This window comes from Theropithecus gelada, chromosome 1 (genome assembly GCF_003255815.1).
Source record: "Theropithecus gelada isolate Dixy chromosome 1, Tgel_1.0, whole genome shotgun sequence".
NCBI lineage: Eukaryota > Metazoa > Chordata > Mammalia > Primates > Cercopithecidae > Theropithecus > Theropithecus gelada.
The window spans coordinates 30,010,986-30,036,515 of record NC_037668.1 but is presented as its reverse complement, the minus strand read 5'-3'; the positions used below and the strand labels follow the sequence as shown (position 1 = coordinate 30,036,515).

The window sequence follows — 25,530 nt, the reverse complement described above, 5'->3', positions numbered from 1 at the left end:
CACAAGGCCCTGCCTCTGCCTCACCAGCCCCCAGGTGTCCAGATACCCTCCACACACACAGCCTCCACCCTCCCCAGAGCCTCCCCAGAGGGACCAGCCCACTCCCAGGACCCCAAGAGGAGCATGACGGATGAAGATGGCATGTGATGTCCAGGCAGGAACTGACGCAGGAACAGCCCACCCCGCCTGGCCTCCACCCCGGGGTGCTCACCACACGGGCCCTGGTGCTTGCTGGGGATGGCACGCTGCTGCTGGCACTCAGCCTGCTGGCGCCAGCAATCACTGTCATACGTGTGCCCATCCTGGGCACACACGGGCCTGTAGGCCCCGTCACAGGTGACACGGTCACAGGAGCAGCGGGGACGGCCACGGCGGGACAGGCACACAGCATTGAAGCGGCAGGGCTCCGGGCACTGGTCTAGGGTGCAGGGGTGAGGGGATCATGGAGAAACCGGAGCACCCTCCATCCCTGCCCTGGGATGTGCAGGGAGCAGGGGAGCAGGTGGCCCTCCCAGGGGGGAGCCACCCACCTGAAGGCTGGCACTGACCGGAGCCCTCCCCCTGGGGAGCCACCCACCTTGATCCTGGCACTGGCTGGAGCCCTCCCTCAGGGGAGCCACCCACCTCGATCCTGGCACTGGCCGGAGCCCTCCCACTGGGGAGCCACCCACCTCGATCCTGGCACTGGCCGGAGCCCTCCCACTGGGGAGCCACCCACCTCGATCCTGGCACTGGCCGGAGCCCTCCCTCAGGGGAGCCACCCACCTCGATCCTGGCACTGGCCGGAGCCCTCCCTCAGGGGAGCCACCCACCTCGATCCTGGCACTGGCCGGAGCCCTCCCCCTGGGGAGCCACCCACCTCGATCCTGGCACTGGCCGGAGCCCTCCCTCAGGGGAGCCACCCACCTCGATCCTGGCACTGGCCGGAGCCCTCCCTCAGGGGAGCCACCCACCTCGATCCTGGTACTGGCCGGAGCCCTCCCCCTGGGGAGCCACCCACCTCGATCCTGGCACTGGCCGGAGCCCTCCCTCAGGGGAGCCACCCACCTCGATCCTGGTACTGGCCGGAGCCCTCCCCCTGGGGAGCCACCCACCTCGATCCTGGCACTGGCCAGAGCCCTCCCTCAGGGGAGCCACCCACCTCGATCCTGGCACTGGCCAGAGCCCTCCCGGGGGGAGCCACCCACCTCGACTCTGGCACTGGCCAGAGCGCACTTTCTGCAGGAGGAGACCCCGGGCGGCCCCCGATCTGCCCATGACGCAGTCGTTTTCGTAGGTGACTCCGTCGTCCCCACACACTGGCGCCCGCCGGGCAGGACAGCTCTCGGGCCGTAGGAGCATCTCAGGGCGCCGCGTGCGCGGGTTCACGCGGCAGCTGCGGCTCGGGTCAGGGAGGGCGCCCTGGCAGGGGTCTGGGGGTCGAGGGCAGGAGTCAGGACGCTGTCGCCGCGCGCCCACAGAGGTCGAGCCGTGCGCCCGCCGCCGCGCTCACCACAGGGGCCGTCGAACTTCTTGAAGACATTCTCCTGGCGGGCGCAGGCGCGGCGCAGGAGCTGGCACTCGCCGGGGTAGTCGGCGCCGTCGCTGCCGCACACGGTCCCCTCGGGGGCGTCACGACAGGTCGCGGGGCACAGGCACGAGGCCGTCAGCCCGTCGGCCGAGCGCACACAGGTGCTGCCGAAGCTGCAAGTCACGTTGGAGCAGGGGTCCCGCGAGCCTGCGGGCAGGGCTTGCCGGTCAGACGGGCCGCCCCCGCCCCGCCCCGCCCTCTCCGACCCGCTACGCTCCCCCCCCGGCCCCGCCCAGCCCCGCTCCTTCCCGCCGGGCCCCGACCCTGCCACAGGCCCCGCCTCCACGTCTCCATGGCCCCTCCCAGCCCCGCCCCGCCCGGCACCCGCCCAGCTCACCGCACGGCCCGCGGCTGAGCAGGCGGATGCGGCGTTGCTGGCTGCACTGCGCCCGCTGCAGCTCGCATTCGTTGCTGTAGGTGGAGGCGTCCGAGCCACACACCGGCGCCACCACGCTGGGGCACGGGCCCTTCTTGCAGACGCAGGACGCCCGGCCCGGCCCCTCCGCGTTGGGCTCGCACACGGCGCCGAAGCCGCACAGCATTCCCCGGCACGCTGGGGCGGGTGGGGGAGAAGGCTCAGGGTGCCGGGGCGCCAGTACCCACGTCCACACGCCCGCGAGACCTTGCCGTGCTCGCGGCCCGCGCCTTCACCCCCCTGCGCCACATCGGGGGTTCACCATGGACACGGACACGCGTGCATGCGCTCAAAGGACCGGCCCTGCCCCTCGCAGATCCCGCCCGCCGAGGGTTCCCGCTAGCCCCGGGCCTCTCCAGGGGGGAACATTCTCCCCCACCCCGCCCCTGCAGCCGCGGAGAGGGGCGTCTCCTGCAGGGGGCACCTGACTGTTTCTGCGACGGACGAGCACCCATTTCCCACCCACCTCGTGCGCCCCCAGCGAAAAGCAGAGTCGCCTGGAAACCAACTCGGGCACAAGCGGTCCAGGCCCCAGTTCTGCTCAGGGGCCCCTTACACATCCGCACCGGAGCACCTCACCGATTCACCCCATGAAGCCCGGGGAGCCCCTTCCCGCGCTGCTGCAGCGTCCAGCACACCTGAGCCCTGCCGCCTCCTGCCTGGGTCGCGCCTGACGGCCCCACGGGGGCGGGGTGTGAGGCCAGGTCACAGCTCTGACCCACCTCTGGCGCCTCCCTGACTGCTCCCTGCACCCAAGATGGGTGGGGGATCTTCTTCCAGCGGCCTCCCTCTCCCCAACTCTTCCCCAGCTTCCCTGGAGAAGTGCAAATTCCTGGCCGCCGCCTCTACTTTAATCTCCTATTTTTTCCTGGCCAGCCCCCGACCCGCGGCAGGCCTGTGCCCTTCTGCAGCCTCCCATCGCTCCCTGGGATCCCTGGGACACCCACACACCCCCTCCTCCCTGGGCGTCCCCCTTGCCCCCCACCTCACCCCTGCGTCCTCCAATCCCCTCACTCTCTGTCAAAGTGATCTTCCTTCTTGGGGAGGTGCAGGAACTGTTGCTCATTTTAGTTCTTATTGTTGCAGACCACAGCGCCTGGCACACATCCCATCACCAGACCTCAACGTGGCCAGCAAAGCTGCCTCAGGCACGTTAAAACCCAGAGCCCCTGCGGCAGCCCATCCTGAGCACCCCCACCCCCCAGCATGGCCCACCCAGGATCAGGGAAGGGCCCATTAGGGGCTGCAGCTGTCTGGATTTAATAAATGTTTAATTGGGTCCAATTATCATTAATAAGTCATGTCAGAGGGGTGGCTACCACCCATCACTTCCCAGCAGGCTCTCGAAATGGGGCAGGAGGAAACCCCCCCGCCCCGGTCTCCAAGGAGGGTGGGTGCACCGGGAGCTGGAGCCAGCTGTTGCCACGGCAACAGCCCACCCCAGGCTCTGGCACTCTCTGTCTGGGTGTCCCTGCCCCCACCCCAGAAGGCTGAGCGAGGGCCATCAGCCTGCCATCCTTGCAACCTACCCATGCTCCCCGCCCCCCATCCCTGTCCTCCTCCCCAAACCTTGGCTGTGCCGCCACCCCTCTTCTGCTCCTCTCCCACCTCAGGTCCTGCAGCCAGGCTGCTCAGTTCTGCATTACCCACTGTGGGACTGTGGGCAGGTTCTCACCTGCCTGGGCCTCAGTGTCCCCTTCTGTGAATACGAGCAATAGGACCTACCTCCCAGGATTGTGGGGTTAAATGGGCCAGTATCTGCAAAGCTTAGAGGGTGCCCAGCACACAGCACTCTGTGGCCCGTCTGCTGCCATCATAAGTACAGTCATGAGGGCTGCCATCACCACTGGCCTCCCACCGTCCCGGCTCAAACCAAACTCAAACCACATGCACCCCTGGCCCCTTCACTTCCCTTCTGGCTCCCCTTCCTTCCCCTCAGCACCTCCCTCTCCCTTTGGCCCTGCCATGTCCAAGGCCCTGGGACTCCCAGTCCAAATCCAACAGGCACCTGCCGATGCCCGACCAGCTGTTCTCCTGGGCTTCAGCTGGACCTGTGGACTAATGGTTCCCCCCAGGTCCCATCCCCACGGTCAAGGACCCAGTCACCTCCCTACACCTGGGTTCCTGAGCCTTTCTCCCCTTCTGGTCACCTTGGCCCAGCCAGACCTCTCCCAAGGCCCCGACACCACGGCCAAGGGCACTGTTCCTGGATGGCTCCTCATCCACCAGGACCTGCAGCTCCCTCCATAGTCCAGCCCGAGGTCAGTCCTGCTGCGTCCCAAGACAGAGTCTCGGGGAAGAAGGTGATGATGGCAGCTCACCAGGATGAGCCGGGCTGGGCTGCCTGCAGGGGCATGGAGGTGCACGGAGAGCAGGCTCTGGGGTGGGAGCCCAGAGATACCTTAGGGACAGGCTCTGAGCGACCAGCTGCTGGACCAATGTGGCAGGGCAGTGGAGAGACTCTGGGTACCTGGGGGGGACCTTGAAGCCGGGCTGAGCACTGGGCCCCCCATCCCCGTCTGGTGTGCAGGGCCAGGTTCTGGCCCCTACCCCTCTGCCTCCAGGGCCTCAGAGAGTCCGCTCCTCTTGGGATGTGGCCCCAGCTGTGGAGTGGGGGTGGATCTCCCTCACAGCATCTGATGGTGTGACACTGCCATCCAGGCCAGAGTTTAAAGGTCACAGTGCTGGTCCCTCCCTCCTATCCCCATCCAGGCTGGAAACACAGCTGCCTCTCAAGAGTGAGCTCAGGAATCACTGCCTCCAGGAAGCCCCACACCCCATTCTCCACTCACACTGCAGGCTTAGGTGAGGGGCAGCTCCCATCACTGTGCTGAGTCCACCTCACAACTACTTGCTTCCCCACAGGCCTAGGGGATCACAGAGGCTCCACACGAGATCACCTGAAGACAGGTGCACCTGGTGACGGCACACACGCATCTACCCACCAGGCACAGAGCATCGCAGCAGCAAACCCCGAGATGTCAGGCCACTCGTCTCCCCAGCCAGCTGGCAGGAGGAAGGTGAGACATAGCTGAGGCCGCCTGACAAGGCCACATTGCTAGAAATGCCAGCGCTGGGCTCAGATGCATCCATGGTCCGGTCACCTGCCCACATGGCCCCTCATAGATGCAGGTGACACACCTAGGCCCCTGTGAGCCCTGTGTTCCCGATGGGTCATTTTTGGGGGTCCTGCCACGTCTGTCCTAGCTCCGCCTCCTGCAGGAGCCCCTCCCCGGCCACTCGGCCTCCCCACCCACTCTCCCGCAGCGTGACGGGTCCCCCCGCCATGTGTAATGCTGGAGGCGGCAGTGCTTTTTATAGGAGTGGGTATATTTAACTCCCTTCCTGGTCCTGGGTAGGCTGGGGGATGGAGAGGATGCCCCAGCCCTGCTGTGAGCTACAGCCCGTAACTATGACGGCAGTGAGGTAGCACGTGGGTCACGATGGCCTTGGCGTGGAGCCCTCCACACCACTGACTGTGTGGCAGGGCGGGCTGTGGCTGGGTGCAGGGAGCAGTATGTAAAGAAAAGGAGACACTCCCAGCCTTCTGGGTGTCAGGAGAGGAGGCTGAGGATGCTAAGAGAGGGGACCTCCCACCGGAGCACATCTTTAAATCCAGATGGCTCCAGGCCTGTGGCTCACAGGTGGTGGAAACTCAGTTCTTGCCCTGGCCCTGCCCAGCCCCAGCCACCAGCACAGACCTGTCTCCTCCCCAGTGGGAGGGTTCAGGCCCACTGGGAGGGTTCAGGCCCCTTCCTGCAAGACTCGGGTCCTTCTCTGAGTCCACACCCTCCTGCCCCCAGTCCTGGGGCTACCAGGAGGGAGAGGGTCTTCCAGCACAAGCCAGCTGCTCACCTACCTGCTCTCCCAGCCCATGTCCTGTCAAATGCCTCAGGTCACAAACCGCCCATGGTGCTGTGCTGCCCTGTCCCACAGGGCTCCTGAGTCTCAAGAAGGGGGACAGCAACCCCACTGGGAGGAGCCCCTCAGAGGCCTCAGTCACCTTGGCCATGCAGACCGGTCTCCTCTCCCCACAGTCCAAGAGGAGTCTGGCGCTCTGAGGAGCCTTTGGGATCTCGCAGGAGCGTTCTGGGGGGCGGGGGTTGGAGGGCCATCAGGGGCTGGGGGCCAACAGAGAGGCTGCAGTGCTAGAACCCAGGGGTAGGACTGGTTTGCACAGCCACCATTCCCCATTCCCACTGCCCAGCTCCCCACCCCAGGCCCAGCGCTGCCCCAGCCCAGAGTCTCTGGGACCAGGAGTTGAGTAGCTCAGTGTGGAAGAACCACTGCCCACTTGCTGGTACGCGGCTTCAGGAGCAAAGCACAGCTGACTACAGGCCACGCCAGCCTGGCCGGCGGCCGAGGAAGCAGAGTGCCTCCATCTCATGCTCCTCAATCCAGCTCTGGTTCCCAGGTGCCCAAACTCCACACTCCCAGGAAAGACCCCACCCCGTCTTGCAGACCGCTGAGAACCCCAAGCTGCCGCCACCCCTGCCCCCACCTCTCAGCACAGGTGGGTATCACAGGGCCCCCTGCCCAGGCCAGGCCACCTCCTCCAGCCATCATCCCCCACTCCCAAGACCTGGAAAGTGGCCCAGACAATCTATGCAGCCCAAGGCCCTGTCCTCAGGTCACCTCAGGATTCCCCCAGGTCATCCTCCCCACCCCGTGTCCTGATCAGGAAGGCCTCACAGCGCAGCCCTTGCACAGACAGTCCTGCACACACGACTGAACGCAAGTGAGACCCACTGATGGGGCAGGTGCTGACACAGACAGTCCTGCACACGCGACTGAACGCAAGTGAGACCCACTGATGGGGCAGGTGCTGAGAGAAAACCTGGGTGCTCCCTCCCCACCTGCTGGAGAGGACCCCAGGTTTGGCAAGGGTGTCACCAGCCCTCCCGTCCGTGCTCCCCTGCGGCGCTGACCGCTTCCTCTCTTCCCCTCATACACCCCGATGACAGCAGCCCAAACACCAGCAGCACCCCCAGGAGGACAGGCCCCACCTCACAAAGCAGATCAACAAGGTCAGCCCGCCCCTCCATCACTCAGCCCACCCCTCCATCACTCAGCCCGCCCCTCCATCACTCAGCCCGCCCCTCCATCACTTGTGCCCCCCCATGACAGCCTGCAGAGTCCCAGGCACAGACTGCGGCCTTCCAGGCCCCTCCCCAGATAGCTGTCACTGATCAGGCCAGGGCCCTCCCCCAGCCCAGCCTCCCCTCTGACCTCCTGTCCACTTCCAGCCTCTGTCCAGCCCCACCCCTTGCTCAACAGGGAGAAGGAAGGACAATGGAGCGGAGCCCCCTGACCAGACTCTGGCCCCACCCCACACATCTGACATCTCCTCACCACCCGTGGGTCCCAGGACTTGTTTCCAATTTTGAGGCTGAGGGGGCTGAGGCCCAGAGAAGTGAGAGTCGCGCTCCAGTGCCACCAGGCCGGGGCCTCCAGACTGCGAGTTCCCACTGCAGCCTACTGCTGCAGACTCCCAGGACAGACCCAGGTGCCCTTGTCCAGCCTCCTCCGCACTCCAGACACACTCCACACATCTGGGGTGCACACCTCCAAATGGCCCTTGACTCCCAAGCATGCCACAGCCCATCCAGGTCCCCCAAACTCAGCCCCACTCACCATCAGGAGGCGTCGGAGGCACTGGAGTAAAGTGGATCCCAGGTTTATCTGGAAGAAAACAAACCCCCAAGTTAGGCCCCTCTGAGCAGGCCCCTCCCTGTCCCATCCCTTTGCCCAGCCTGGAAAGGGGCACCCCTGCCCACCCACCTCCCTCCCCTCCCCATGGGATCCAGGCAGGGGTGCCAAAGGGTCCAGCCCTGACCCCATGGGCTGGCTGAGGCCTGAGACGGAGGCCCCTGCTTTTCTCTGCCCCTACAGCCAAATGGTCATGGCCTGACTCCTATCAGATGGGGCCCCAGCCACAGGGGTGCAGGCAGGCCCCACTGCCCTGGGAGAGTCCACTGCAAGCCCCACCTTAACCCCAGCTGCCGGCTCTCAGTGTAGCCGGGTGCCCCTCCCTCCCCAGCTACCGCAGGAAGTGTTTCTGCAGCTTTGGGAGAGGGCCAGGCCCACTGAGAGCCCAAGGACAGGCCTCCAGGGACCAAGGGGTCCACAGAGTGACCCATCCCATCCCCCTGAAGCTGCCGGCGGCGCCGCGGCCTCCAGCCTCTATGTGCAGGGACTTCGGGTTGGGGCTTGGCCAGTGCGGCGCCCCGCCCGTGGCCACCTACAGTTGTTGAGGAACAGCAGCACCGCGAAGCCGAGCGTGGCGGTGGCCAGCAGGATCAGGCAGGCGTTGCACGGGACCATGAAGCCTCGCACCAGCAGGGAGGCGCCACGCGGCTGCCGGGTGTCCCGCGCCAGCGGCAGCGGAGGCATGGCCCGGGGCTCCGGCTCAGTGCCCCACTCTCAGAGTGTGGGGGCTCCTCACGGGGTGCCCTTGGGCCTCTTCAGGGCTGCTCGCCCCATCCTGGGACCCCTGGGGCGGCGGACCGCAGCTGTGCCCTCAGAGCTCACGCCGTCACAGCCCTGGGGGTGCCAGGTCCCGGCTCCAGCCCTCCAGGCTCATCGTGGGAGGAGTGCAGAATTCTCCCGGAGTAGAAATCCCAAATGTGGGCTCCGAGGCAGGCGGAGGAGGCACGGGGAGCCCGCGGTCACCCTTGCTGCCCACAGCCTCCCCGGGCCGGCCGCCAGCGCTTGGTCTTCCCGGAGCCCCGGAGCCCCGCAGGCCGGAGAGGCGGTGTGCGCGGCAGGTGCGCGGGGTCCAGGCGCCGAGAGCCTGGGCAGCTCCTGTCCCCGGCAAAGGCGGGAGCGGCGATGGGAGCGGGCAGGCAGGAGGGGCGGCCGCGTCGGGAATGAGAAGAAAGCGCCGCCTGCGGAGGCCGCGCCGGCTCCTGGGCTCCCGGGCTCCCGCCACTGGGCGAGCACCGCCAGCTCCCCTCGTCCTCGCGGGGCTGGGGAGGTGAGTGAGGGGCGAGGGCGCCGCGGAGGGAGGGCGGGAGCAGAGACAAAGGAAGCCGCCTCCGGGGACCCCGGCGTCCGCGGGGAGTTCCAGAGGATCGGGCCGACGCGGACGGGAGAGCGCTGCACAAAAGGGAACGCCGGGCAGGCGGGGCCGGCGGCGGAGCTGAGGGCGCTCGGCTGGGGCTGGGGCTGGGCCCTGGATGGGGCCGGGACTGGGGCTGGGGTGGCTGAGGCTGGGGCCCGGGGTGGGCCTGAAGGCGCTGGGGCTGGGGGTGGGACTGGGGCTGGGCCTAGGGGCGCTGAGGCTGAAGCTGGAGCCGGGGCTGGGACTGGGGGCGCTGGGGCTGGGCCGGGGGTGGGACTCGGGCTGGGGGAGCTGAGGCTGGGGCTGGGACTGGGGGCGCTGGGGCTGGGACTGGGGGCGCTGGGGCTGGGCCGAGGCAGGGGCTGGGGCTGGGGCTGGGGGCGTTCAACTGGGACCGAGACGGGGTCGGCGGTAGCGCTGGGCCGGGGGAGCAGGGTCGGGTGCTGGAGCGGAGGCGAGTATGGCCGGGGCAGGTCGCGGGAGGAGGAAGCGCCTGGGGAGCAGGAGCTGGACCGGGCGGGTCCGCGCCCCGCACCCGCTGGGGTGAATCGGAGTCGCCGCAGGGGGGCCCGGGGGGCCGCGTGCGCCCGCGTGTACGCGTCGTCGTGCGTGTGCCCGCGAGTGTTTCTGCGCCCGCGGCCCCACCCTGGCGGGGCGTAGGTGGGGGAGGGCCCCAGGTGCGGGGCGAGCTAGAGGGTGGAGTGAGGTGAGCGGCCCAGAAATCGCCTCGCCCACTTTCCCCTGGGGATTGACAGTGGCTCCTCCAGTCGCCAGCGCCCCCGACTCCCGCGCGGGGCGGAGTCATGCAAATGAGCCCCATGCAAATTGCGGCGGGGACTCCCTGCGGGCCCGCGGGCCTGGAACGCCCCCGAGAGGCCGTTCCAGGAACGTCGGGGCCCTGACGTCACTGCGGCCCGGGGCGGGGGATGGGGGTCTCGGCCCATCTGGGACTCCTGACGCGGTAGTCCGGCGTCCCCACACCCGCCCCCGAAGGTCGCCCCTCTCCCTGTCCGCTGCCCAGTTGGGGGATCCGGGGATCAGCGAGGGGCCCGTCTGGTCTGGTGTGTGCACCACCCGCTAGAGTCCATGCCAGGTCCGTCCACCCTGGAGGCCAGAATCCCTCGGCGGCGGCACCTCGGTCCCCCGCACACCCCTGGCCACCAGCAGCCTTTGGAAAAGACCCCTGCGCACCCATTACCCTGCCCTCCCCTCTGTCCCTGCAACGACCTACCCCATCCCCCAAGCCCCAGCTCCAGGAAAGCAAGGACCTGGCGCCAGGGCGCTTCTGCTCCGCCAGTCCCCTCCAGCACCGCAGACCAAGCCATCTGCCACACTCACTCTCACCCACTCTGCAGACAACAGCTGCCAGCAGTCACCAGTGCCACCGCGTGGTCACACCCAGGTCTCACCTCAGTCCACCCCAGAGGACCCACTGCCCACACCTGCCTTCTTGGAGTCCCACAGTCTGGCCTGTGGGCCCCTTGACCCCATGGCCTCCATCTGGACTCTCCCCAACGCCTCCTTCCCTCCGGTGCCCTGTCTCACCCTCCTGGTCAGGCTCTTCCAAGGGCCCCAGCCAAATCCCACCAACCCCACCTTAGCTGGGAAGGTCCTGTCTTGCCAGTTCCCTCTCCTGGGACTCCTTTCCACCCCCCAGCCAGGGACCAGCACCATGCCCCGTCACCCAGACAGGAGGCCACCACATCTCTATGGCCCTGGAACCTGGTGTTCCAATGAAACCTTGCAGGAAAATCCACTCAGCCAAGGGGTCTCACCCACCGCAAGCCACGTCCCATCCAGAGCAGCTGTCAAAGGAACCACTTGGAGACGCACCCCTGCTGGCCTCACCCTCTCCTCAGGGGAGCTCCTACCCCAACCCCCCCCCACCCCGCTGGACCTTGGCACTGTCCACACCAGGCTGACAGTGTCCCAGCAGCGCTGACTGTGGGTGCCCTGGGCAGGATCTGACTTTTTATCTCCCCAGCACAGGGTGTGGCCCAGGGATGAGAAAACCCAGCACAGGACTTGTGCAGAGGCAGGTGGTTCACACACATTCCCCATTTCTCACCTCCCAGCTCAGAGTCCCAGGGGCAGTGCCAGGGTCAAACCCAGGCCGTGCTACCAGGTCACGCGCCAGACCGCCTGCTGCCACCACCTTCAGCCATGGGATCTCTTGGTGGGCTCTGCAGGAGGAGGACATGCAGGTACCAGGATGTGGGAGGGATGGGGGAGCCCCAGGTACAGGCTGGCAGAGGGGGCCTCGAAGACTGCCTGGGAAGTTTGCCCCCACACAGAGACCCTGGGATCTGCCAGCAAAGGGGGCCCAACAAGCTGAAAGTCACATGGGGGGGCCTGGCTGGCCCAGGCCAACACTGGAATGAGGCTTAGGGCCCCTTGGGCTGGCCCAGGGGGAAGGGGAACCAGGCAGGCGGCCTGGCTCCACCCAGCCCCAGTCAGTGTCTGAGCCCCCCACAGAGGCCCAGATGCCTTCAGAAAGACAAAGGGCCATTGAGGCCCCAGGCCCAGCCAGGGAGGGGAGCTCAGGCGACATGAGCTATTTTGGGATCTTCAGACAAAATCATTCAGCTCTGACCAGCCCACGCAGGCTCATGTTCGGGAAAGAGGCAGGCATGAGCCCCCTGGTCCCTGAGCTCACACTCACAGCACCATGCGCTGCACACACACGGCCACACAACGGGTATTCCAGGCCTGCCCAGCACCACACCCGCTCCCTGACCCCCCTCAACCCCCTGTTCAGCCCCACTGCCGTCTCCAGCCCCAGCCTCAGTCCTCCCCCCGCACCTGCTGGCATAGACATGGGATGTCCCCCTTCCCCCCCCACCTGCAGAGATAGTGGATGTCCCCCCACCTGCCTGCATAGACACTGACGTCCCCCCACCTGCCTGCATAGACACTGGGCGTCCCCCAACCTGCCTGCATAGACACTGATGGCCCCCCACCTGCCTGCATAGACACTGGGCGTCCCCCCATCTGCCTGCATAGACACTGGACATCCCTCCAATCTGCCTGCATAGATACTGGATGTCCCCCCACCTGCCCGCATAGACACTGATGACCTCCCCGCCGCCGCCTGTGTAGACACTAATGTGCCCCTACCTACCCAAATAGATACTGGGCGTCCCACATCTTTGTGCAACATTAATTTTGTCCCTCAACCCCCACCCATACAATGGGAAGGCATGTTCCCCACACACCCCACACATGTTCCTGCGTGGATACAGGCACACTCTGGTTGGGCACCCGAAGGTACTTATCCTGCCCTCAGAAGGTGAGGGTTGGGGCCTGGAGAGGGTGGAGCACTGGGGCTCTCTGGCATATTGGCAGGCCCCAGAGGGGCTGGGGCTCAGTTCCTTTGGAAAGGCTGGGCTGAGTATGGGTGCTGTCGGCCCACACACCGCACATGCACGCACACGCAAGCGCTCAGTGCCCCCAACTCTAACCAAGGAAAACAGAGCTGGCATGGAGTGGTCAGTGCTCACAGGTGCCGCCAGCCAGGTGTGGGGGAGCCAGCAGGGGAGACGGCAGCTCGGAGACAGGAATCAGCTTGCTCCCAGCTGTGGGGTCATGGCAGCTGACAACTGCGTCCCAGACCTCTCTCCTGCCCGTGTCCACAGCCTCTTTCTCCCACCGTTCCCTGCACAGACCTTCACCCCTCAATGCACAGCTGACTCCTGGCTTCCTTGGGAAGCCCTGTGGAGGTGCCAACAGTGAGTGTGTGAATGGGGAAGGTACTGATGATCAAATCAGTGAAGGCCAAGGTGAGCCCTGCTCACGCCCCACCCTCCTCTGGGAAGAGAAGGGGGCACAGCCCCTCCCCACCAGCCATCGTCGCCAGGGCCGCCGTCGGCCGGGTGTTTGTGTTTGCGCTTCTCCAGCAGGGGGTGCATGGGAGCCTCCCACCTGCGGACACACAGGGGCTTCTCCTAGGGCCCAGTGCGAGGTGGCCAAGGTGGGCTGCCAAGGGGCAGGGCAGGGAGGCTCAGGCCAGCGACAGAGCCCCCCTCCCGACTTGACCATGCCTGGTCTGACTCCCAGACTGCTCTGCCACCCCCAGACAGAGCCCCATCTGGGCAGGGGTGGGCATCTGTGTCAGCCTCGAGGTTCAGCAGACATGTGAGGGGACTGTGACCCAGGACCCTCTCCTGTCCTCACTGCAGCCCCAAGGGACCCGGCATGCCCCTTCCTCTCAAACCTTCAGAAACCACACTGGTCATCTCAGAGGCAGCACCTGCAGAAGGTCCCGGGCCCTTTGCCAGACACGGGGCAGCCCGCTGGACGCAGCGAGCGGAGGGCAGGAGACTGGACAACCAACAGCAAGCTGAGGCAAGACACGTGCACAATGACAGAGGCAGAGCCCAGCTCCCAAGGCCCCCAGGACAGGCCAGGGTCACCCACCACCAGCCCCACACCTGCAGCACCGGCCCGGGCTGAGCCCAGGGACACAGGGTGGCAAGAATGATGGCCCACTAGCAGAGGCTCCAGCCAGAATTCTGAAGTGCACAGGCTGGTACATCTGAGGCTGCAGGCACGTGCACACACATGCGTGTACAAACACACAAACACGTGCACACACGCAGGCCACACAGCTGGAAGCAGCCGGCTGCCTGTAGGACAGAGCGCGCCCCTTCTCCCACGCCTCTGCTCCGTGGGGGGACTGCAGGAGGAGGGGGCTGGGAGGGGCCATCTCCCTTTCCCAGGTCCCGCTGTGAGCTACCCCTGGCAGGGGGCCTTCCTCAGAGGAAGTTCCCAGGATCTGCGCTGGGGGGAGAGGCCCCTTCTGGGGAGCTTCCCTCTGTGCTGGAGGCTCCAGTAGAGAACTGCCTCATCCCCTAGATCCCAGCCACAATCTTGCCACAGCCTGGGGGGCACACAGGACTGCTCCGAGCCCCAGTGCAGCCCCCCATAGGCAGGAGGTGCTCGGGCACTGAGCCTCCTCCTCCAGCGGGCGACTGTCTGTGGCGCGACACTCAGCCCCGCGCTTCCTCTTTCTTATCTGTAAGGGGCAGGTACCTCCTGGGACCCCGGGGTGTCCATCCTCAGGTGGGCGGGCCACCATAGTGTTTACATCTGCAGCCCCAGCCCAGCTGGGCCTCAGGGGGCCCTGGGGAGCCCAGTACAAGTGGGGAGGGGGTGCCAGAACTAGGACTGCAGGGAGGGGTCCGTTCCTGCCCCACCCAGGCCGCTGGTGGGGCTGTGGACTGGGGTCCCACAGGTGGAAGCAAAGCCCTGGGGGTGGGGCGTCTGCTTCTGCAGTTGTTTTCCACTCCCCTGCAGTGATGGGGGCCAGAGTCAACCCTTCAGGAAGGAAGCTGCACGGGCCTGGCTGGAATGACCTCAGGCCGGACCTGTGGCCCCGAGGCACGGGCACCCCTCTCTAGAGCAGCTCCAACCTGCCTTCTGCCGGCTGTGGGGTTAATGATTCCCTCTCCTGATCTTGCAGGGACAGGAACCTGTCCTCGCCCTAACCTCCTTCTCCCCGACCTCGGCCTGGAGGCTGCAGCAGGTACCATCCCCACCGCCACCCACAGAGGCCCCACCAGAGCGGCTAGTGTGGGAGGGAGCCCTCTCCAGTCTGCAGGAACAATGGAGCCAGGGCTGTTCTCTGGGTGGGGAGTGAGGGGGTGGGGTGGGGTCTGGAAAAAGCCAACAGTTCTTTCCACCAGCTCAGCCCGGCCCTCTCAAAGAGGTCACCTCCACAGAACTGACCGGCCCAATTCCTCTACCCCTCCCACCACCTTGCTCCCTTTGGTTTCAGCCAGCAAAGCCCCCCCAGGCCAAGGCAGGGGCAAGCCCAGGTGAAGTCGGAGACAGGACAAGTCCATTCACGCAGGAGGGAAGCACCGAGCCCCGACTTCCCACCAGGAGCCCCTGGGTTGGGAGGGACAGAGGTGGGCCCTTCACCTGGCAGACCCCCCTCCCAGCTCTACGAGAGACAGAGGTGGGGCCCCAACTTCCTACCAGGAGCCCCTGGGTGGGGAGAGACAGAGGTGAGTGGGGAGGGGCAGGGGTGAGTGGGGAGGGGCAGGGGTGAGTGGGGAGGGACAGAGGTGAGTGGGGAGGGACAGAGGTGGGCCCTCCCACCCGGCAGACCCCTCCCAGCTGCAGGAGGGAGATTGGGGCAGCAGCCTCAGGCCCAGACCTGCCTGGGGGAGGGCCCGAGAGGGGCTCATGGGGTGGGGGTGGGGGAACCAGGGGGCAGGATGAGAACCTGGAGTCAGGAGGGGGCAGGAGAGGGTGGCAGGAACAGAGAAGCCCCTTCCCCACTCCGAGGGAGAAAGGCAGAGGAGTTGGGGGCAGGAGCTGAGCCCTGGGCAGGAGAGGGGGCTGGGCCCAGCCCTATGGGAGGTCCTCCTGCACCCCAGAAACCTCCCCCATCTCCTCGACTGCCCCACACTGAGGGGAGCCTGGTCTGGGGCTGCTGGGCCCCTCAACCCCAGCACCGATGTTGCCCCCGGGGCCGTGGGACTCTGGGCTTCCCCTAGGACTGCCGTCCTGAGGCCTAGACAGCTGGCCAGGCAGAGAGGAAGGGAGGGCGCGCAGGCCGGAATACAGGCAGGGCCGGGACTAGGCCGCCGGGACCCCGCGCTTCAGAGCTGGGCAGGGCTGGGCTGGGAAGGCGCCAGGCTCACTCCGACCCTGGCCCCCTGCCCTGTCCCTGTGCCAGGCCCCGGCAGGGGCAGACAACACTTCCTTTCTCTGTTCCTGGCTCCTAGCAGGGAGGGATGGGCCCCAGGCGGCCTGGCCGGCCCTCAGCCAGGAGTCCATCCTGGGGGCTTCAGGGAGGCTCTAGGACCAGCCTTCGTGAGGTGGGTGGGAGGGCATGGGCAGTGCCCAGACAGGACAGGGTGGCAAGGGCCGGAGGAGTCGCCTGCTCAGCCACCAGCCTTGGGCAGCTAGCACTGCGGAGGCCAGGCCACTTCCCTGACAAAGCAGGGGCGGGGGACTCCTTCTGGAGGGAGCATGGGCCTCCCCCGCCCAAAGGTGGCGCAGAGGGAGGGACACATACCTGTCTTAGTTATGCCAGGAATGTGGCTCCCTAGGCAGAGAAGGGGGGAGGAGCCTTTCCTGAGGGCTGTCGACTGGGGGAGGGGCCTCGGCTGGGCAGGGCCAGGAAGACCCGGCAGGGCCAGGTGAGAAACTGAGGAAAGAAGTCCTCAGTAGACCTGAGTCCAGGTGTGGTCCAGCAGCAGGTGCACCTCAGGCGGTGTCCGGGCAGGGGTGGTGAGGGGCGTGACCTGGGAGGACGTGCCCTCCCCCACCCGGGGAGCACGGAGGGACCTTTGACCCCAGCATGGGGTTCCCCATAAAAGGTGGGACCCAGTGGTCTCGGGTAGCTTCCGAAGACTAGGGACTGCCCAGACATCATCCTGTGCCCCGGGAGGTGGGGTCAGAGTCTGACAGGGAGAGGTCAGCTAGCCTCAAGCCCCCTCCATCCATCCCCCTCACTAGGGTGAGGCCTTGGCTACCAGAGGGCCCACGGTGGGGTTCAATACCCTTATCTCCTACAGAACAGGAGGTGGACCCACCTCCCACCCCACCCAGTGTGAGGAGAGGGGTAGGTACACAGGATTGTCCCTTCTCCAGCCAGGTCAGCTCCAGGGACCTTGTCCCTCAGGGGTCACCCAGGGCTTCTGGGAGGCATTTACCCTGTTCTGGCACCAGTGCTCCCAGCCCCCCGAGATATCCCTGGTCTGTTTCCAAAGCAGAGCCCCACATGTCCCACTGGAAGCTCCTGGGCTCCCCGGCACCTTCCAGTGGACCCCACTCCTCATGCTGCTTCCCTCCTGAGGCTCCCTTCGGCCCCTGGCTCATCTGCAAGGCCCCTCCCATGACATTCTTCCCTGGCCCACCCTCCCCTGGCCAGCCCCACCCCAGGGGGGTTCGGTGGCCACAGCCCCTCCCAGGTGCTCCCCAAACTGCATACTGGCTATGGGTCCCAGGCTCCCCACCTGGAGCTTGTCCCTGAGCGTGACTGTGCACAGCTGGGCTAAGCCACACCCTCCTGGCAGGGGCTCCCCACGGACCCTCCTCCCTGCGCTCGGCTCTGCTCAGCCTGGGCACTCGCTCCAGAGCCAGGGCCTGGCATGCGTAGAGCTGCTTTGCTAAGACGCAGAGCCTCGTTCTGCCAGGGTGACTCTCCTGCCACATGCCCTCTGACCTTACAGCAAGTCCTCGGTTACTAAGTCATGGACCCTCAGGCTAGACCTGCCTGGCTGTGGGGTTAATGATTCCCTGGATAGGAACCTGTCCTCGCCCTAACCTCCTTCTGCAGCCCCTCCTCAGCTCCCGACAGCCTATCCTGACTTCACAATGCCCCATCTTTTTCCCAGACCACAAGTGCCCAGAGGAGGGCCAAGATTATCGTGTCCTTCCAGTGGAGGACCCAGGGGACCCTCCTCTGTGCTCCATTGCGGCCTGGACCCTGAAGGCAGCTTGGGGGCCACTGACCACAGGCTGGGGAAGAGGCCGCAGCACTCCCTATTTTGGGTGCCGCCCCTCCCCCTGCACAGCTCCCAGAAGGCAAGAGCAGTGGACAGTCTAGAACCCTACAAGGACCCCTCAAGAGCCAGGCTAGCGTCAGGGCAGCAGTTTCCTGCGCTTTCCTGCTGGCCAACGGAGCAAATCGAAGAGACAGGAAGTCAGGACCCTTGCCGTTGCCTTGGGGAGGAAGCATTCTCCGGGCCCCCCACCGACACATCCCTTCCCAGGCAGCCATGAGGGAGCAGACAGGATGTGGGGGCGACGGGGACCTCCTATATTTTCCCTGCCACATTCCCCAGCCAACAATCTCAGTCCCCAACTGGGACTTGTCCTGGGGGGGCTGTCATGGGACTTCTGCCCCCACCAGGCTGGGGTCAGGGAGGGCCACTCCTCGGCCATTCGGCAGAGCCATGGGAACAGCCAGAACTCTCGATGGCAAATCACACACCCTCCAAATCCGCAGAAACCTTCACCGCACAGCCTCGCCCTCCCGCCTGACCCCCACGGCAAGGGGTGCTGGATTTGTGGGCCCATCTAGACGGAGGTCTGGGCCAACACAGGCGCTGAAACAGCTGGGGACATTCACCTGTCCAGCTTCTCTCTAGAAGGGGCCTCCAGGAGGAAGTGTGGAGAGCTGGGAGGCGGGGAGGAGGCAGGAGGCCATCCGTTTGCAGGGCTGGGACTTGCCTTTGGCCCATCTTTTCGAGGGCCAAAGATGTCTAATGTGAGGGCTTGGAGACGCAGCTGGAGAGCCGGGGAGGGGCAAGCAGAGAATAAGGTGGGACACAGTCAGACCACAAGTCAGTCTACAAGACACCATGTGCTGCAGCCCCCAGCAGAGCACGAAAGGGCCCCTCACAGCGACCCCTGCAACCTGTCCACCTTGGCCGCTGCCCTGACCCCCAGCGGCCCCCACATGAGCCCCCCACCACGCACCTTCCACACAGAACTCCACCTCCTCCAGGTTTCGCAGAGTGATCCGCATGAGGCTGGAGTTGAGCATCAGCTCGTTCTTGTGGGCTGGCCACAGGTATGGGGGTGCAGGGTTCACAAAGAAGATCCTGGTGTCCCCAGTGGACACCTGGTTGTCACAGATGAGGGGGTCTCCGAAGCCACTGATCACCACCTTGTTGCCGCCGTCCAGCAGGCTCTCCCGGGCCACCAGCTCTTTGCCCTTCAAGTACCGCCAGACCCGAACCTGGGGTGGACATGGGGGTAGGGTGTCATTAGTCCTCTCCTGGCGAAGGGGCTAGACTGGGGGCTTTAGCTGCTCAGGACAAATGTCCACAGCAGACTCAAGCCCTGGGCAGAGATGTGGGGAGACCTCTGGGTCAGACCGCTGGGCGGAAGCCGGGGGAAGCACACGCTGGCCACCACGGCCCGTGCAGGAACGCTCAGAGATGCATCACCTGTAAACATGTTCCCTCCCCCAAGTCACCCTTTTCAGCCACCCCAGCTCCAATAACGTCCCTATCAGTTAAGGCTGAATTTGGGAAGGGGGCCCACCTGGCTTGGGGTGCCTGCCTTCCACGTTCCCATCCTCTCCCCACTGGCCCACTGCTCAGGGCCCTCCTCCTGGCAAGCTTGGGCAGTGGAGAAGGGGGACGGGGCTTCAGGGTAAGGGGCCTGCTTGGCTCCTTGCAGCCCTGCGGCTGGGCTGAGATGCCCCTTCCTAGGACTCCTACAGTCTGTGCAGTCAGGGCAGCCCGTGAACCACGAAATCAAGTTTGGGCAGCGCAGGGTGCCCCACCCTCCACCTTCTCAGCTCCTGGGGCCCTGAGGGCAGCTGCTCTGATGGCTGCCTGCGGTAAAACCTACAGCCGACCTGGTGGCCCTCACAGGGTCAGAGACCCACGCACTCCCCTGAGAACAAAGCCGGGAGAAGAAGCCCCTTCCTCAGGAGATCTGGGGGGCTGGGGCTGCCGGATGGGGGGAGAGACAATGGTTGGCCTGTCCACTGCGCAGCCCCTGCTGGGAGCCTCAGGACTGCAGCATCCGCAGGGACCCCCTCCAGTTGCCTAGGCAGACCTCCTCCACGCCCCCCAACAGCAGGCTCCAGGAGGCAGATGACCCAGGCCCGCGGAGGGCCTGGTGGCTTTCATCGCCTTCCCCCACCCCAGCCACACCCAGGAGCAGCGGGGAGGAAGTCGGGAAAATCCTGCAGGGACCTGGCAAAGTGCCCTGGCCGCTGTGGAGGAGACGGGGCCGGCGGGGGAGCCCAGCTGTAGCCCGCACCGGCCAGTCTGAAAGAAGCTGCCACCTTCTCCACCTCCATGGAGGGGGAACGAGCCGATTTCTGGTCCCAGGAGGTGGTTTGGGGGGTACAGGGGAGCCGGGTCTGGGTTCCCCGAGCCCTTACCAGAAGATTGTGGGGGGCCCGGCGTACCTACCCCGGGGGCTCCCACAAGCACCTGAAGGAGAAGCCGGGCAAACTTCCCCTCCCCGGGCTGGGGAGCCCCGGTTCCCGCAGGAGCGCGATGGGGCACCGGCCCTGCCCCCAAGCACTCGAGGCCAGGCAACGGCCCCGCCCACTTCTCTGCTCCTGCACGCCCCCCCCTCGCCACTGCGGCACCCCCCACCTGGCTCCTGGTTGGGGAGCTCAGGCTGTGAGCCCCTTTCTCTCTCCTGACCACCCCCTCTAGCCCTGGGAAAGGCCTCTGGGGAGGGGGACAAGCGGACCCCAGGCCCAGCCCCCGCTCCCCGCCCGGGCAAAGGCCCCTCGCCCCAGGCCCCTCTCCTTCTCCTTGGCCGGTGGGGAGGGCGTGAGGCAGCCGCAGTCGCGGGGCGAGGTGCACTTGTCTCCGCGAGGAGGGAGGGGGCGGCGGGCGGAGGACGGCGGCGGCGCAGCAACTTTCCCCGGCGCCCGCGAGTTTCCCGGGACCCGGCGACCCCCCCCTCCCGGGGCTTGGCGGTCGCCAAGGGAGCCGGAGCGGGGGCTGCGGAGCGACCGGGGCTGGTTCCCACGGCCTGGGGCGGGGGTCCCGGCGGGGCGGCCGGCGTCGCGAGGGGAGGCCGGGGTCAGGGTGGGCGCACCTTGCAGGAGTACGTGTGCTGCACCGGGTCCACGTTGAGGATCTCCTCCACCGTCCCCGTGAGCACCACGTTCGCCTCCTCCTCGCGCCGCTCCAGCGCGCGCTCCGGGCACGTCCCGCCGGCTCCGGGCAGGACGCACGCGGCCACCACCAGCAGCAGCAGCGGCCGCAGCGGGCCCGGGCGGGACGGGCCGGCCATGGCGCAGGCGAGAGGCGGCGGAGGAGCGCGCGGGCCGCGCCGGGGACGGGACTGGACAGGACGGGACGCGGCTCCGGAGGCGGCGGAGCGCGGGAGGGCGGGCGGGCGGGGGCGGGGCCCCGGCGGCGCCCCTCCCCCTCCCTCCTCCCCGCCCCCACCCCTCCCCGCGCCCTCCTCCTCCCCCTCCCTCCCCCTCCCCCGGCCCGCCCGGAGCCCTGCGACCCGCGCCGGCCGCGAACAAAGCCCCGGGACGCGGCGCCCCGCGCGGCGGTGGGGCGCGGAGGGGGCGGCCCGGGAGGGGCGGGGAGGGAAAGGGGGGTCTGGATCCCGCAGGCGCCCCTCCCCCGCCGCGGCCCCCCGGAAGTGCGGCTGCACCCGAGTTAATGCCTAATCTGGAGGAGACGTGACGGGACTGCCGAGGGGTTCCGGGCGGCGCCGAGGCGGGCGGCGGTGCTTACAGGCCGCCGGGAGGGTCCCCAGACCCGGGCCCGATACCGCCCCGCAGGCTGCGCCCCTCCCGCGCGGGGCCGGACACGGAGGCTCGGCCCGGCCAGGACCCCCGGGGCTGCAGCGAGGGGGCGGGTCCCGGCGCCAGGGCGGGCGCTGATTGGCCAGCATGGCCCGCGGCCCCGCCCATTCCAGTCCCGCCCCCAGGCCCCGCCGCGGGGAGGTGCGCGCCCCCTTCCGTCCCGAGGCTGCAAGCGCGGGTCCCGCCACGCCCCCTCCCAGCTCCGGGCCGGACGCCTCTGCAGCTTGGCCTGGCTGGGTGCAGGGGGAAACTGAGGACTGGAGGGCCCAAGTGAGAGCCTGGCCTAGCTGAAGATTGAGAGGAGGGAGCGGAGGCCCTCTTTGTCCCCTCAGAACTGTGACTAGGCCGAGCGTGGTGACTCACGCCTGCAATCCCAGCATTTTGGGAGGCCGAGGCAGGTGGATCATGTGAGGTCAGGAGTTTGAGACCAGCCTGGCCAACATGGTGAAACCCCGTCTCCACTAAAAATACAAAAATTGGCCGGTGTGGTGGCGCACACCTGTAGTCCCAGCTACTTGGGAGGCTGAGGCAGGAGAATTGCATGAACCCAGGAGGCAGAGGTCGCAGTGAGCTGAGATGGTGCCACTGCACTCCAGCCCGGATGACAGAGCAAGACTCTGTCTCAAAAAAAAAAAAAAAAAAAAATTAGCCGAGGGACCGGGCGCGGTGGCTCATGCCTGTAATCCCATCACTTTGGGAGGCCGAGGTGGGTGGATCACTTGAGGTCAGGAGTTCAAGACCAGCCTGGCCAACATGATGAAACCCCATCTCTACTAAAAATACAAAAATTAGGCCGGGTACAGGGGCTCACACTTGTACTCCTAGCACTTTGGAAGGCCAAAGCGGACGGATCAGGAGGTCAGGAATTCGAGACCAGCCTGGCCAATAGAGTGAAACACTGTCTGTACTAAAAATACAAAAAAAAGTTAGCTGGGCATGGTGGCAGGCACCAGTAATCCCAACTACTCAGGAGGCTGAGGCAGGAGAATCACTTGAACTCGGGAGGCGGAAGTTGCGGTGAGCCGAGATCGCACCACTGCACTCCAGCTTGAGCAACAGAGCGAGACTCTATCTCAAAAAAAAAAAAAAAAAAAAAAAGACAGGCGCCAGGCTCACACCTGTAATCCCAGCGCTTTGGGAGGCCGAGACAGGCGGATCACGAGGTCAGGAGATCGAGACCATCCTGGCTAACAGTGAAACCCCGTGTCTACTAAAAATGCAAAAAAATTAGTCGGCCCTTGTGGCGGGTGCCTGTAGTCCCAGCTACTCTGGAGGCTGAGGCAGGAGAATGGCGTGAACTCGGGAGGCAGAGCTTGCAGTGAGCCGAGATGGCGCCACTGCACTCCAGCCTGGGCGACAGAGTGAGACTCCATCTCAAAAACAAAAATTAAAAAATAAATAAATAAAAAGGACTGGGCCTGTGGTGCCCCCCCTCACCCCAAGCTAGCTATGGATCTCTGGACCAGAAGCCATGAGGGAGGCCCCGCCCTGCTCTGCCCCCGTTGGGAGTTCAGGAGAGGCCCCTGGCTCAGTGCTTCACTCACCCATTGTGTCACAGGGGTGAGGTGGGGACCCAGACACAAGGCTGGAGCCAGGACAGCCCCTGCTGGGCACACGTGGGCACACAGTGGTCCTGGTGCAGCCAGACCGGGATCTCCCCACCTGGATATGGACCCCAACAGATGAGGAGGGACTCTGCGTCTCCAGCTGGATCCTCCAGAGGGCTCTGAAAGCTGAGGTCCAAGTGCCCAGAGTCTGGACTCTGCGCGTCCCTCCATGCCCCATCCTCGCTGCATCCCAGCCGGCATGCATGCCCCATCCTCGCTGCATCCTGGCCAACAGTTGGCTTCTGGGAGACTCATTTAGCAAATTGGAGTAGGAGAGCTAGAGAAGGGTGCACCGTTGGGGGACGGGTGTAGCTTGTACTGAATTGGGTGCCCCCAACCTGGGACAAACTCTTCTTCCTGGATGGTGTCAGCCTCAACTCCAGGCGCCCCCACTGCTGGCCACGGCCCCTCATTCATGCAGAGCCTTGAGGGGATGTGCTTAGCCACCCAGGCTGTCTTCTACAGCTGGCCCCAGTGGTGATGTGAGCACTCAGGACCTGTCTCTATCCCTCCCTTGCCCAGCCCAGGCAGGTGGAGCAGGCTGTGCAGGCTGGGCTAGGGACAGCTGAGGCCCCCAGCCCCCAGTTCCTATGGAGAGCCTGCCTCACAGCCCACTGGGCAGGCCCCAAGGACTCACCCCTCACCGCTTCCAGGGGCCCACTCGGAGCCTCCCCCGTAGCCTTTTGATTTGAGCAGGCTGGTCCCTGCCTAAGCTGTCTGCTGTCCCAGATGGAGGACGGGCAGGATGGGCTCCAGCAACTGTGTCTCTTTTTCTTTCCCTAGAAGTTAATTTCCCAAAGGGTGGGAAGAGCTGTCTTACTTCAGTTTGGTAGGGAGGAAGCTCCGTATTTTGATCCCTCGAGGCTGTAACTACAAACCCTTATCCTTTCACTTGGCAACCAGGCCTGGTCACCAGGATGGACCCTGGGATCTCCCTCCTGACTCCTCCCGCCACTTCACTAGGGGTCTGAGGCGGACGCTGGAGAAGGGTCACGTGCAGACACAGAGGCAGCCATTTCTCTTTACAACATTTATTGCCAGCCCTTGATCTTGCTCGAATGCTGGTGGAGGCCCTTAGCTCTGCCCGCCAGGCTCTGTGCCGCCTCCCCGCAGGCGCAGATTCATGAACACGGTGCTCAGGGGCTTGAGGCCGTACTCCCCCAGCGGGAGCTGATTCTCCAGGGGCTTCCCCTCGAAGGTCAGCCAGAACAGGTCGTCCTGCACACCCTCCTGCCGGCTCACTTGCTGCTTCAGGTGGGCCACAGTCTGCGTCAGCTGTACCTCGTAGGTGCTGCTCCGGCCCTTGTCGTTCCTCACCAGGATGCTCAGAGGTTCATCGCACTTGTCCACCACCAGCAGGACCGTGCTGCCGGGGCCCAGGCCCTGGTTGGCAAGGGGAACCCTGTCCTGCAGGGTGGCGCCGCTGGGGTGGACAGCCAGACGCTGCTGGAAGGCGTGCACGCCGATCTTCTGGGCGATCTTTGCCTTCAGCTCTGACACCGACATGGAGTTGCTCAGGGACACCTGGAACTCGTTGCCCCCCAGCATCTTCACCTTCAGGTCCCAGCTCTGCAGACATTACACAGGCTCAGAGGCTGCCGCACCAGTCCCAGGCCCACGACACACAAGGCCCTGGCTGCTGGGCGAGCTCCTGTGCCCAGGGACAGTGCTTCCTCCTGTTTGTCCTCTACATCCCATCAGCAGGGACCCCAGGCACAGAAGGCACTGAGGGGTCATTACTAGAAGGCCAGCTGCCCACAGCCATCCGTGGCCTCCCTTTACCTGCTAGGGTGCCCCTCTGTGCCCACCCCGAGGATCTCGGGTGACCTGCTTTCAGGAGCACACTTAGAACCTGGCCGAGCTCTAAGCAGCTCTGCTCTCCCTGCAACCCTGGGAGACCTTGGCTGGGGGAGGGAGATGAAAATTGACTGGCACAGAGGCCTGCCCCCCCCCGAGCCCCCACCTGTGACATCTCCCTTACCATGGCTGTGGGCTGTGGGCCACGGGCTGGGGGAGGGAGACAAAAATTGACTGGCACAGAGGCCCTCCCCCACCCAACACACACACACCTGTGACATCTCCCTTACCATGGCTGTGGGCTGTGGGATGCGGCACGAGCTCCTGTACTGGCAAAGATGAGTTCGCTGCCTCTCAACTGCCGGCTCCTGCAGGCAGCAGCCAGCCCTGTTATAAGCCTGAGCCACACACGTCAGGGGGCGTTGCCGCGCGAGCCTGCTCCGGTGGCCAAGTTTCGGTTTCCTTTTCCCCAGGCATGCCCCAGAGTGAGCAGAAGAAACAAAACAGAATGGCCGAAAGACGGGGAAAAGCAGAAGGGGGTGGGCAGGGTCTCAAAGGCACTGTCAGGGCCGGGGACTCAGGACGGCGGACGGCATCCCCACCCCCACCCAACACCCTGGAAACACCTAAATATCGAGCATTCCAGATCCTTCACAAGATGCACTAAAGCTGGTCGAATGCCGTGGCTCACTCCTGTAATCCCAGCACTTTGGGAGGCCGAGGTGGGCGGATCACCTGAGGTCGGGAGTTTGAGAGCAGCCTGACCCACACAGAGAAACCCCGTCTCTACTAAAAATACAAAATTAGCCAGGTTTG

General features: G+C 65.5%; 2 protein-coding genes across 4 annotated transcripts in view; both read right to left on the bottom strand.

The window, feature by feature from the left end:
* Window positions 1-20,828, bottom strand: part of AGRN (agrin) — a 34,140-nt gene extending 13,312 nt beyond the window's left edge. For both annotated transcript variants that reach the window (XM_025386339.1, XM_025386345.1), the window contains exons 1-7: window positions 20,584-20,828; window positions 18,487-18,748; window positions 7,620-7,667; window positions 1,908-2,123; window positions 1,493-1,717; window positions 1,188-1,412; window positions 212-418 (exon numbers count right to left, since the gene is read on the bottom strand). In XM_025386339.1, coding sequence (XP_025242124.1) covers window positions 212-418; window positions 1,188-1,412; window positions 1,493-1,717; window positions 1,908-2,123; window positions 7,620-7,667; window positions 18,487-18,748; window positions 20,584-20,781 — 1,381 coding nt within the window. In that variant the 5' untranslated portion in view covers window positions 20,782-20,828. The remainder of the gene's footprint in view (window positions 1-211; window positions 419-1,187; window positions 1,413-1,492; window positions 1,718-1,907; window positions 2,124-7,619; window positions 7,668-18,486; window positions 18,749-20,583) is intronic.
* Window positions 20,829-23,932: 3,104 nt separating this feature from the next.
* Window positions 23,933-25,102, bottom strand: ISG15 (ISG15 ubiquitin-like modifier). 2 transcript variants are annotated; one of them, XM_025386801.1, is made up of 2 exons: window positions 25,005-25,102; window positions 23,933-24,486 (listed from the first exon to the last, which is right to left on the bottom strand). In XM_025386801.1, the coding sequence occupies exons 1-2, from the start codon at window positions 25,005-25,007 to the stop codon at window positions 23,992-23,994; spliced, it is 498 nt and encodes a 165-aa protein (XP_025242586.1). In that variant the 5' UTR covers window positions 25,008-25,102; the 3' UTR covers window positions 23,933-23,991. The 2 variants fall into 2 exon arrangements, with proteins under 2 accessions (XP_025242586.1, XP_025242595.1); XM_025386810.1 differs by lacking the exon at window positions 25,005-25,102 and adding an exon at window positions 24,899-24,912.
* Between the last annotated feature and the right edge of the window lie 428 nt (window positions 25,103-25,530).